Source organism: Papaver somniferum, chromosome 9 (assembly GCF_003573695.1).
Source record: "Papaver somniferum cultivar HN1 chromosome 9, ASM357369v1, whole genome shotgun sequence".
NCBI lineage: Eukaryota > Viridiplantae > Streptophyta > Magnoliopsida > Ranunculales > Papaveraceae > Papaver > Papaver somniferum.
In genome coordinates this window covers 44,914,081-44,928,234 of record NC_039366.1, presented here as the reverse complement: position 1 = coordinate 44,928,234, position 14,154 = coordinate 44,914,081, and the positions used below count along the sequence as shown (strand labels likewise).

At 35.8% G+C, this 14,154-nt stretch overlaps 1 protein-coding gene across 1 annotated transcript; it reads left to right on the top strand.

The window, feature by feature from the left end:
• Positions 1-10,137: 10,137 nt before the first annotated feature.
• On the top strand, positions 10,138-13,787 carry LOC113310183 (UDP-glucuronic acid decarboxylase 1-like). Its single transcript, XM_026558772.1, has 7 exons — positions 10,138-11,071; positions 11,181-11,328; positions 11,408-11,487; positions 11,645-11,728; positions 11,841-11,915; positions 13,090-13,182; positions 13,304-13,787. The coding sequence occupies exons 1-7, from the start codon at positions 10,331-10,333 to the stop codon at positions 13,502-13,504; spliced, it is 1,422 nt and encodes a 473-aa protein (XP_026414557.1). The 5' UTR covers positions 10,138-10,330; the 3' UTR covers positions 13,505-13,787.
• Positions 13,788-14,154: the final 367 nt, after the last annotated feature.

Sequence of the window (14,154 nt, the reverse complement as noted above, 5' to 3'; positions counted from 1 at the left end):
ATCAATTTTTCATTTGGTATTTTATAATCGGATCAAAAGGTAATTAAAAGGCGAAATTTCGGAATAAATAATCAGTTTAAAAAGAAATAGGGACAAAAGTTATACGAAAAATATTGAGATCTACGAAAATAATTTGAGACCTCTAAGAAAAGATAAAAAGAATAATTCAAAGTAATTTCAAAAGCCCCACTCCATATATTTCTGTTAATCGGTAATTTACATTTAATTAATCAGTGTTAATTAAATTTATTAGTTGTTAGGTTAGTTTTTTTAGTTAAACTTAGAGTAGAGAGTTAAAGATAATTGGGGTTAGTAGAGACATTATGTGGAGGGATTGAAGAAAAGGATCAAGAAATTTAAGCATACACACAAAACATGGAATCTATTAGATATTGTACGAGGAAATTTAGATTTATAGCTTGCAATCGTCGACAAATGGAGATTTTTTTAAAATCTGGGCATCGTTTGAACTTCAATAAAAATCTTAGCTAAATATAATGTCCTTGAGGAGCCACGGTTGGAATGCATTCATGTTTCTCTGCCCATCCCTAACAAAGTACACTTTGAACTAGACCTTGTGCATGATGTACCCCTAACATTGCTAGATTTTGTGTCCAAAAGCATATCTATTGAAAATTTCAGGTTTGGGGGTATCTCATTTGCATCCGCAGTGTTACTTGCACTCTCATGTTATATGCGTGTAAGACTGTTGATATTTTTGCAAGTCATTTTTTGGGTTGATCCTCAACTCTTTATGTTGTATATTTATGGTAAATCATCTTTGTATATAATCTAGTATGTAATGTTTAATTTCTCTATCTTGCGTCAGTTTTATTTTTCTTTTCTGCATATACCGTGCTAATCCAATTTGCTTATCAGTTGATTTCTTGTTGGATTCTAGCGTTGAATAATGGAGTTCTCTAACATTATTGTCCAACATCTAACTTGCTTTCCGCCAACATCTGGTAATCTCTTTTCTTTTCTCTAATCAGCATGGTCCTTATGGTACATTGTTGTTGTCCTGATCATCTTTAGAAACATTGAGGACAATGTTTAGATTATGTTTGGGGTGAAAAGTGGATACCATGTGACTGTCACTGTGCTTAAAATGAATGAACTTTGCCAAAAAAAAAAATATAAATAAAATAAAACAATTAAGATCATCTACCTTGATCCGTGATGCCTGCGCGTATATGTTGGGGTTCTTGATCTAGATGATGAAACACTCATTTAATAACTTTCTTATTCTAGCATTGTAACAAGTGAGTTCAATTTTTTTTTTGAAACGTTTTGAACATGTGATCTGAAAATGCACTTGCACGATCTATCATGTATAACATGTAATTTGCATAATCCAATAGAACTGCCAATCATCTAGAATACCGATGAAACTTGACTATTGTTCTTTGGTCGATTGGGATAGTAGTTGGTGTATAGATTATGAAAAGCGACCATTACTATGTGCATCGAAAAGGGTCACATCTTGCCAAAATTGTCATGCAATGTATTTTATGTTTTTGTGTAAAGTTGTTGCATCATCTTGTGTTCTTGACTCTCTTTTCAAAAAAAAAACAGAGAAAAAGAAAATACATAAAAACCGTTGTGAGAGTCTCTCTCTGGCGAAAATTCAGGCGATTGAAAGCCTTGAATTTATTTTCTTCTTCTTGACTACCTACACTTCACAACCCTTTTCAATGATCACATCATTAGATTCCTCTCATCATTCCCATTCTAGCGATACCCTCTTTGGCCTAATCCATAACCCTAACGCATCTCACCAGCGACGGTTTCTACGGTTATTGTTGCCATTGCAACAATGCCGAGAACCAGAGCTTCTACATCTTCCTCCCAGCCATCGATAGATGTTTCAGGCCAGTTTGATGAGCCTGGTTTCTCCTCTTCACAACCCCCTCCCACGATACGTTTCTCAGATGCTACTTTGGTCCACTGCCCGTTCAGAAACTTTGATGAATGTGGTAATGGAGTTAATGTTAGAGGGTATGTTAAAACTTCAATCATCAAGCATTTCCAGGATCGTCACTGGCCATCTGAAGCATGTAAGAATGTCTGCAGGGAAAGATACGTACAGAGTTGAGTATTTACTTGGCCTGGGAAAGGTTACTCAACCAAATGCAGATGTGGTTGTGCAGTCTTTGTATACGCCTTCAATCATGGAAGAGACCGTGCAGACCTCATAATGGAGATATCCTTCTAGGACCTTTCGATAGAAGGAATGTTGACAAACCTGTCAACCCAGCCACCAATGATTCTGATATTCCTACAAGCGAAGTCGTGGGACTGTCCCTGGAACTACTCGATAAGGCTTACCAGCATCAAATAACAATTGTTTCCAGCATCCCTACGCAATGCAGATTGAATTTCTCACGTACATTGAAAGCGACCCTGGATAAGGTATTTACCAAACCAACTGATTTAACTGCATGGATTCATTTACTACTGCTTCCCATCTGCACTCTGAACATGTACATGCCTAAAAACACCAATGAGGAAAGGTTAGGGGTGCGAAAGATATTACAAACCAATGCAAATGCTCAGCGACCTGCTGACATTCTAATCTACAATTAGGAAAACGGACGTGATGTTTGCTTTGATGTCACTGGCGTGTCGCCCTTTGCCGGGAGTGGATATCGCAACTTTACACCTGGTCATGCCATCGCTGCTGCTATTACTCGCAAACGGAATAAATATGCTGCCAATTGTTTGACACATGGATATGGATTTAGTGTCTTAGCTTTCTCATCGCTTGGGGAACTGGGAGACGATATCACTGTTCTTTTGAAAAGACTGAAGAACTGCACGGCTATACATGATGCCAATAACAACTTAGGCAGTTCTCTTTTTTATAGGTTGGGTTTATTATTCAGAAAGGTGTTGGGGCACAACTTGTTGCTCCCCTTCCAACCCCTCAATCTGATTATATGTAATATCGTTTTTGCTTGTTTAGTGAAAGCCCCCGTGGATTTCTTTTAAAAAAAATAATAAATAAATAATAATAATAATAATAATAATATGAGGATCTATTTCTTTATCTTTTGCCTCAAACCATTGAGTCAAGTTGTCTCTATCTTTTGCTTCACATTTAGAAAGTAATCAAAGTAACAAGTCAGTCAATACATTCTTGTATATATGTTGTAATTAGTCTTTTCATTGTTGTAGTTAGTCTTGTTATAAAGCAAGGGAGCCTATATGCCATCGATGTACACAATAGGTAAGCTGAAATATCAGCAACCATTTAGGTGAACATTCACATCTCCCATAAAGCTAGCTTGGGTTTGAATCAGTTCAATTATCTCTTAGTTATTGGCAATCATAACTTCGGTTGATAAATAAGTTTCTATGCATACTCACAATAGAGTTACACCTATACTCTTATCACATGTTAATGATACGAACTCTTGGATTTAAAAAAAAATTGTGCTGGAATCAATGTGTGTCACTTGTGCCTTTGAAAGATAGATTGACATATCCATTTTGTTGTGAACTAATCTCAGAATTGCAAGTGACATATTTCATACAAGGTGAGCTCTCTTTTGACATAGAACTTTGTGGGTATGTTCTAAGAAAACCCTCACGAGACTTCAATTCGTCTACTAGGGACACTTAGTGGTTTAAAGGCTCATTGCATTCGCTAAATGCAATCGAGAGACCAACGACAGTGGTAGGTAGATTTTTCTTAGTTTTTTTTTTACTAGAAGTCGAGCAAAATTCTTGTTTAGGGGTGTGATTGGTGCGTAATAATGCATAATTCTATATAATTTTATAAGATTTTGTCATATCTCAAAGCGCTTTAACATCCAATTTAAGTCAAATAGTGTAATTTGCAGCTCGAGGTATTAATAATCTTATTTCTTGATGATTTATGTTTGGTTGTATTTGTAGGAGAGTAAAGATAGTATGGTCGGCAGAGTTATTACGGGAAGGGGAAATTTTACACCAAATGGGAGCTAAGAAGTGGTAGGAAAATCAAGTGTCGGTAATTATCATGGTATATGATTAATGGGCGTCAAAGGAAAATTTTATTTGTTTTCAAGGATTACGACCAAGCCAATCTTTCAATCTCTCGCATATATAAGCTTGGTGTTAACGCCTAACACACAAGTAAGCCCTTTATCAACTTTACCAATTCTCATTTCTAAGATCAGAACCAAAATTCATAAATTTTTGTTACTGTCGACTCAACAAATATACACATACCTCTATCTATTATGTCTACCAAACCACCATCACCGTCGACCATTCCTCTTCCCCATTTTGACACTCAATCAAACATTCTAGCCTAACGCATCTGTATTTCTCTCCCCATTTCCCGTATCTTGTTTAGTTATTCACTTAAAGCTACAACTAGCTATACTGTTTGTGACAAGAAATTTGATTTCAATCTCTGAAGATGTTGAGATAACACAACACAAGGAGTCAATGACACCAAGCAATTGAAGAAAAGGGTTGTCAGAATTTCGTGTAAGTGGTAGTTTTATATTCAAATCTTTAATTTACTGATTATACCTTATTGAAAATGGGATTTGATAATTGGGGGACTTTTGCATAAATAGAGGATGGGTGGTCAATGAGAAAGCAAGCCCGAAATAGCCGGTGCACGCATCTGCAGTTTTAGGTATTTTTATTTTTTGTTTCATCGTGTTTTAGTTTCTTATTTTGGTTGAGATGACACCACCTTAATAATTAGAAATACTTGGTTTGATTTCACTTGTTCTCCATGGAATTTTATTAAAAAGAATAATTTAATTTATGAATTCATAGCAAATTACTTTCACCTTGTATCTCATGCATCCTTGGTAGTTTGAATAATCCTTTGTTATGTCTTCAAGATTTGTAGACTGATGTAGTTCAATTTGTGATTACCTATGCCTTAAACACATAGGTAATGCTAGAAATTGACACTTTCACCTTGTATCTCATGCATCCTTGGTAGTTTGAATAATCCTTTGTTATGTCTTCAAGATTTGTAAACTGATGTAGTTCAATTTGTGATTACCTATGCCTTAAACCTATCAAACCCTAATTCTGTGATTGGTTGTGCGGTAACAAGACAACCAGTATTAGGGTTTGATAGGTTTTTGGCTTGACGTTAAATTATCCATTTGTGCGAGTGATTTATCACATCTTCAATATATTTTGAGGCTATAACCTCTATATATCCTTGATTAAGAGATAACTAGTATATCGAATTAGGGAGTTCTAAGCATTTGGTTGGCGGATTCGAAACCATAGATATCTTTATCTTTGCTTTCATTTTGTATCTTAGTATACTCATTCATATTCTCGTCGCATCGACAACCCACCTGTTTCTAAATTAGTACAGTAGAACCTTAGAAGTTTAGATTCACCAATCCAACTCCCCATAGGATCGACCCGTATTTGTCGTTATCCATGTTATAGACACCGTGCCCTTGCGGTTTATAATCGTAGGTTTCTAAGCTTACCATTTGTATTTTGTATCTATTCTATTTGACGACCCGTGATTTGGATCTTCGACACCTGGTTAAGGTCTTCGACATCTGACCTTGAGTCTTATTTTACATCTCATATGTATTATGCTTCACCTGTCAGTTCTTGAATAGATCTATATTTTGTCATTTACAACTAAATCCACGATGTTAATAATTTGGGGGGTCCTGACGGATTCCCTAACGACATGGACATTTAACTAAAATCGAAAAAGACGTAAGCAGTTTATTATTTGTATTTCCCTATATGGTTATTTTCTTAGAATTCCCAATCATAAGAATATTGCTATGTAAAAATGTTTTCACGGTCTATTTCTCATAAAAAAAACGGTCTATTGTTGAAAAACATATCCGTATCCGTATCCTATATCTGAAAATTCAAATGATATCTTAAATTTCCAGTACGGATCCGGACACATATCATAGGTTGGATTATCCGTTGCGAAGCCCATCTCCATGGTTCATACCTCATACTTTGTTTATTGACGGCGATTTTTTCTCTTTCTTTTTTGAACAAAGATACCATAATATTAAACAGAGCTTAAAGTTACATCATTATCCAAGTGAGAAAGTAAGATGTTTGGTGGATGTAACCACCATTCCCCACAAAGATGATGTTTTCTTGCAGCTTTTGCTAAAGTATCAGCAGATTTATGAGACACTCTATTAGGAAAAACTCACAAGACCAGACCGAGTTTATGTTACATTTATCAACACACTTTCTTAATATTGGAGTACTCTGCCAAGGAGAAAGAGTAGAACTATTCTGAAGATAAGAGTAGATATTCAAGTTATCAGTTTCAAAGATAACCTGAGTCCAGCCATAAGTAGTTGTCATATCCATTGCTTCCAACAAAGCCCAGGCTTCAGCTTGATGAATATTACTTGCTCTTTTTGTTGCTCCCTTTCCCACCACATATTGTCCTGCATGATTTCTCCTTATAATGCAAATTCCAGAAATTAAAGATGGAGAACTGAATGAAGCATCACTGTTAACTTTATACAGGTGGAGGCTGCCAAGTATGATTCAAATTATTTCTAACTGTTATGGAATGACGCAAGGTATGACTATTGTCTAAAACAGGATCTAAATGATGTTGAGACATGTAGTAACTTATATGGTGGATTATTGTATTAGGATGTTTCCAGGTAAAGCGCATAATGCAGGCTATGATATGAATGGAAATAGAGTTACTGTATATGTTTGTTTATAGGAGAATCCTGTAATTGCCAACTCTAAATCCAAGATAAAATAGTCGAATGTTGCATCATAGAATTAAATTGTTGAGGAAGAAAATATCTCCATAAGGCTTGAGCAAAAGGACAATTAAGAAGCATATGATCCACATCTTCAGTATGACCAGTAGTACAGAGAACACATTGTTGATCAAAAATATTCAGATGACGAAATAATCGATCTTAACTGTCAGAGCATTATGAAGAGTTTTCTATAAAATAAAAAAATTAAAATTTTAAGGCATCTTTAGTTTCCAGAATTTGAGCCAAAATTGTTAAGACAAGTTCAACTACATATTGTTGGGAGAATCATCAATACAAAGAAATTTGTAAATTGAAGAAGTAGTAAAGATACATGTTGTTGTGAATGGCCAAATAAGAGTGTCTGGTTAGTTAAAATTTAGTTCATCTGATAAGGAGTAAAAAGTTATCGCAGAAGGTTAATATTCCGCCGAGCTTCAGGTAAATCAATTAACTGAGAAACCCATCACAGGTCATGAAGATGTAACTCATCCCAATCTTGAAGAGCCTATGTCATAGAAAGTATCCAGTTGGAAATCCAAATGTTTATTATTGAACCATCACCTACCTGCCATTCTAGCATGTTTCATTATAATTTTGAGACCATAACATAAACTTTGCTATAACCATCTTGAGTTTGTTGTGTCAGGTGGAGGAGAAAACTGAGGATCAAAGAAAGGAAAGTATTTTCCTTTTAAATTTTTTGCATACAGAGCATCTTGATTGTGAATCAGGTTCCAGGACATCTTAGTCAAAAAAGCAGCATTGTAATAACCTAAGTTCTTAAGACCTAAACCTCCATGTCTTTTATCAATCTTAACATTATCCCATGAGATGAGTTTAGGAGGATGCTTACTGTTGTAACTATTCCACCAATAATGCATCTAGATTTTATTCATTTGTTGAATATTTGAATCATGAATTTAAAAAACCTGCATCTGATACATTCCCATTGAGTTAAAAACATTATTTATCTGAGTTGTTCTGCCTGCTTGGTTAACAGTTTTACTTTGCCATCCTTGAAGACGATGATTCATGTTATGAATAATACCTTGACAATTTTGATGACGAGACCTGTGTAACAGAAGAGGGATACCCAAATACTTTTCACCTAAACCCATAAGCTTGATATTGTGAATACCTGAAATGTTGTTTTGCTGAGAAGTAGAAGTTTGCTTACCAAAGAAAATGGTGGATTTCTACATACTAATAACTTGCCCTGAAGCTTCACCAAACCAATCAAATAAGCGTTTAAGATGTTGCATCTCAGTAGAGTTTCCTGAAAGAAAAGCAAACAATCGTCTGCGAAATACAAATGATTAATTAAAGGACAATGACTATTTATTCTTAAACCTTCAAGAAGACCAGAATCCACATTATGTTATAATAATCTCGAAAAAGCTTCCATCACAAAAAGAAACAATTAAGGTGACAGTGGGTCACCTTGACGAATTCCTCGAGTGGGAGAAAAGATAGCACTTGGAACTCCATTAATCACTAAAGAAATATTTGTTGTTGAAATACACTGCTCAATTAGATCATTCCAGTCAGAATGGAAACCCAACTGACGAAAAATAGATAGTAAAAACTACCATGCTACCATGTCGAAAGCCTTCGACATATCTAATTTCATGCCAACAATAGTTTTTTTTTTCTTTTTCATCTTCATAATATGCAACAACTCATGTGCAATGATGACATTATCATGAATATGTCTACCAGCAACATACGCAGTTTGAGTTGGAAAGATGATTTTAGACAGAAGATGCTTTAAACAATTAGTTAAAATTTCGAAATGATCTTATATATAACTTTACAAAGACTGATCGGTCTATAGTCCGCTAGGGTTTAAGGATATTGAACTTTAGGTATAAGGACTTGATAAGTGTGGTTGAGTGCTTTGAGCATATGTTTATTGTTAAAAAAATGATGAATCACTGAGATTACCTCAGTATTGATTGTGTCCCAATGTTGCTAGTAAAAATCTGCTAGAAATCCATCATTTCCTGGAGAATCCCAAGGTCTTATGCTAAAAACAATATCTTTAATATCTTGAGCATCAGGAAGACGAGTAAGACTCAAGTTCTCATCTTCTGAAATACAAGGTTGAAAAAGATGTAAAATATCTTGATGAAGAATAGGGTGAGAAGTAGTTGTAATACTATTAAAATGAGAGAGGAAAACATCTTCAGTATCAGCTCTAGAATCATACCAGATACCAAGAGGCCCTTGAATAGCTTGTATATTAGATCTTCTCTTATTAAATTTGGCTAAGAAATGAAAATAAGATGTGTTTCTGTCTGCTTCTAAAAATTTATCACCCGCTTGTTGCATAAAATATTTCTTTTGAATTGAAAGCCAATTCTGTAAAGAAAGTACTTAACTGTCGAACCTCAGGATTATTTGAAGTGAGATTATTGGCATAGCAGTTCTAAAGTTGAGTCTCTATGTTGTGAATAGTAGCTTCAATATTACCAAAATTCAGCCTTTTCTATTGTTGTAGTTCTAGTGTACTTTAACTTACTAGAAAATTGACAAGAAGGAGAACCCAAGAAATTATGATTCCAGCTTTGGTTGATGGTGTCGATACAACAAGGAAATCTCAACCAACGTTTATATAACTTAAAGGGGGAAGTGTTTAATTGAACTAGGGACGGAATGCAAAAGAATATGATTATTGTCAGATGCAATGTGAACAAGATGTTGCAAATAAGCATCATCATAACGATTAATCCGTTGAGTGTTAACAAGAGCTCTATCAAATCTAGAGGAAACATGATCAATACCTGATCGATGATTAGACCAAGTGGTGTCAGAACGCATATAACTCAAATCAATAAGTCCTAATTGTTGAACATTGTTTCTTATATAACTAGCATGATGAGCATGTCTAGAATGACTAAGAGTTTTTGAATCTCACATAGTGAAATTCAAATCACCAAACAGGACCTAGGGGAGATCAAAAGATCTATGCACATCCATGAAATATTGATTTTTATTTTCTACATAATCATGAGCACCATACATAAAAGTTACTGTCCTCGTTTCAAAATAATAGGCAGGTTCAAAATAATTTACACACAAACCTTTCTATTATTTTGAAACGGGGCAGTATTAAGAAATGTGAATTGTGATCATGATTCACAAACCTTTCTACACACAAACCTTTTTATTACTTTGAAACGGAGGAGTATTAAGAAATGTGAATTGTGATCATGATTGACGACGATTAAACGAACAATCTTGGCAATCTTGAAGTTTTAAAGTTTGACCGTGTAGTGTCATTGTTGAAGACACGTGTAGTAAATATAAGTCGGTCTCACGCCTTAGTTATACTCTCTGTTTTTTCCTTGCCATATAAAAATAGACAGTACCCACGTGTCAGTTCCTTTCTCTTGTCTTGACGATTGTTACTCAACTCCTGGTGTGTACCTCCTCTCCTTCGCGATCTCATTTTCAGATACCAAGCAAATCATCATCTTCAGTCTCAAATCTCCTCCATGAACTCATTCAAATCTCATCATCATCAATTTCAAATTTTAGAAATCTGAACCCCATTTTTTATAATCTAATTTAATTATTGAATAATGAAGCAACTACATAAACAATCAAGTTTGAATCACAGAAGAGATGAAGAAAATCAAGGATCATCATCTCATGTTACATCACCGTATTCAAACAAAACCCTAAAGAATTCAAGAACCTTACCTAGATCTTTATCTTACCTTTTGAAAGAACAGAGACTCTTATTTGTTCTCGTTGGTATTTTAATTGCTTCTTCCTTTTTTATCCTGCAACCTACTCTCACTAAACTTTCTCCATCTGAATCTCATTTTACTCGCACATTCGTTCCTCACATTGCTAATCGCGACGAAATTTCCGATCAATACAGTGGCGGTGGTGACGTTAATCCTGCGTTTAGTGGTGGTTTTGGCACTGGTGTTGGAAACGGTGGATATAGTTCTAGTGGTGGAGGATTCAGTGGAGGAGACGTGAATGCTGGAATGGGAAATTATAGGTCAGGTAAGGTCGAGAGAGTTCCGATTTCGATACCAGGGAAGAGATTGAGGATTGTTGTGACGGGTGGAGCTGGATTTGTGGGAAGTCATCTAGTGGATAAACTATTAGGAAGAGGTGATAGTGTAATTGTCATTGATAATTTCTTTACTGGTAGGAAAGAAAACGTGATGCATCATTTTGGGAATCCAAGATTTGAATTGATAAGACATGATGTGGTTGAACCAATTTTGTTAGAAGTGGATCAGATTTATCATTTAGCTTGTCCTGCTTCACCTGTTCATTACAAGTTCAATCCAATCAAAACTATCATATCCTTCTATTTTTTGTTATCTTTTTCTTATGATTTCAGTGGTTTTGATTAAATTAAATGGGTTTGCTTAAAATTTAGCATGTTTTGATTCCTTAACTGATAATTACAAGACAAATGTTATGGGAACTTTGAATATGTTGGGTTTGGCTAAGAGAATTGGTGCAAGGTTTCTTTTAACAAGTACTAGTGAGGTTTATGGTGATCCACTAGAGCACCCTCAGAAGGAGACTTACTGGGGAAATGTGAATCCAATTGGTGAGCTGCTGCTAAGCTGTATTTTTCGTTTTGTTTATCGACTTTCTTGTTAAGTTTCAGCGTATTTGGTTTTGTGAAGGTGTGAGGAGTTGTTACGATGAAGGCAAACGAACAGCTGAAACTTTAGCAATGGATTATCATAGAGGAGCAGGTGTTGAGGTACACATTATGGGTTATTTGATTGTATTGATGAATTTCAGTGTGTTTCCTTGTGGTTATCGAATTTCTGCGCCAATTTTCACTATTATACACAGTATGGATGTTTGTAGCTACATAAATGATGTACAAAAGTAATACGAGGACATGCTGTTTTCAGGTGCGCATTGCCCGCATTTTCAATACATATGGACCTCGTATGTGCATTGATGATGGACGTGTTGTTAGCAATTTCGTTGCTCAGGTTTTGCTCTCGCTTAATCCCTTTTGGGTTCATTGCACTGAAGACCTTTAAATCAGAAATTTCAAGGAGATCTTTTTACAACATTGTCTCTCTATTATGACCCCGTTTGCAGGCGCTCCGTAAGCAACCGCTAACAGTCTATGGTGATGGAAAGCAAACACGAAGCTTCCAATATGTTGCTGATTTGGTAAGTCAATCTTGCAATTGCCTTTCTATTTGGGACTTCTAAGTCCACTTGTTTGGTTTCTGGAGGCAAGCAACACCTGTTTCTAGAGTATCACTTATAGCTAATTCTGATAGTGGTTGCATGTGTTGGCACATATGTAATCAGTTAGCTTAGAGTACTTATATTTTATACAGCCTTTATGGTTATGGTGTGGGTATGTGCGCTCAAATTGTATATGTGACTTCTATCACAAAAACTGGGGTATGTGCGCTCAAATTGTATATATTAGGTATGTCGGATTTAGGGTCACATGATGATAACAAGGTTTGATGTTGATCGTCAAGATAAAGATCCTGTAAATTAATCAGTGATGAGATAATCGGCATGTGGGATTGGCTGGAAGTGTAGGAGAAGTGTAAGAGACAGAGGTTGTATACTTGGTGGGACTTGATGCAGATTTCATGAAGATGTGCGATGTTAAGGGCACAGACGGCTTATTTGATCTATCAGTGTAATGAGATCACAAGCCTGACAATGAATGAACTGATGCTTCACAATTATAGGTTAGAATAAATGTCATCAAGTTGGAGAATTTGATATGATGCTGACCCTGCCGAGTAAGCCAGGAACGTTAAGTTGTGAATATGTTTAACACTATCTAACATTTCTGTTTATGCCCGTGCATTTGTTAATTTTTATAGGCTTTTAGCTGGGGTAGCCTTGAACAAGAAAACAGTTGTATGAGTTTCGTCATTTGACCATAGTTCTCTGACAAAGATATGATTACAAGATGACATTTTACTTCTTTTGCTAATCCACTGTGTTGGTGGTCCATAAAGTTGGAAGGCCTCCCGAGTACTATTTATGCATTTACCTGAGCTTTAGTTTGACTCGTAATATATTTAGTTTATCAAAGCAAGCATTGCCTAATGGTTTAAAATATCAATTATGTCGAAGCTTAGGTCCATACTTATCTTCTTGGCAAGGGTCTGTTCAAACAAAAGGTCCTAATCAATTTTTAGCTACACATGATTGGCATAGGCAAAAGTTAGCTACACATGATTGGCATAGGCAAAAGAACAGAATTTTTTTCCGTCACACTTTTTAGCTACACATGTATGTGTGAACTTTTCAGCTTTTAGTGTGGAAATTTGACTTGTTCATCGAAGAGTCTAACATGTAAAATGTGAGACAGGTGGATGGACTGGTAGCCCTAATGGAAGGGGATCATGTCGGACCTTTCAACCTGGGCAACCCAGGAGAGTTCACTATGTTAGAGCTTGCTGAGGTCTGTTGTTCTACTGAATTCCATAGGAAGCCTGTATACGCTTCAGTTTTCCAACCTGTGTTTCTTTTGTCCTCTTTACTATAAATAAGTTAAAATAACACATCTGGCAACTTCTGTATAGGTGGTGAAACAAACAATTGATTCTAGTGCGACAGTGGAGTTTAAACCAAACACTGCTGACGATCCACACATGAGGAAACCAGACATTACCAAAGCAAAGGAACTGCTGAATTGGGAGCCAAAAATTTCACTGAATGAAGGCCTGCCTCGGATGGTCACTGATTTTCAGAAGCGAATAGACGAGGAAACACAAAGACTTTAAGGATAAAATAAATAGTAGTATTGGAGCAACTTCTGTTGTACAGAGAGAGTCACCTGCCAATTGGTTTTGTTGTTTGCCTTTATATGTCCTGGTTAATTTTTGCAAGGGCCGGTCGCATAAGCGGCCAAAGAGTCGCTTTGGGGCGTCCCTCATTTTTGACGACCCTCATTTTTTATTTTTCCAGAATTGATGCTGTCACATGGTGTGCTTAGACCCTGTCTAAATTTTTATTGCAGCAACATTGAGAGGAATCAAGAATGAAATTCACTGAATGTTTTCCTCGTCCTCGGGTCTTTCTCAAAAATTGTCTAAACCAAAGCCGTTTTTCCAGTAGCAAGTACCAGGTAGGCTAGAGATTATTTTATAAATGTATAACATAGTTTTTACGCCGGCCTGTCAAGCCTCACACAACTTGCACTACGGTAGGCTAAACTAGAAAATAGAGAAGGAAAGACACAAAGCGGTAGGGCTAAATTAGAAAATAAAGAAGGAAAGACACAAAGCGGTAAAAAGAAGAAGGGAGAAATTCTATTCATCAATACGATAGAAAAATATTAGATCCTCTATATATACGGCTAGACACAAGGGCATCCTAATAATAAACGAGATTTACCCTAGATTCTTAACATAATTACACGTTTATAACGCTC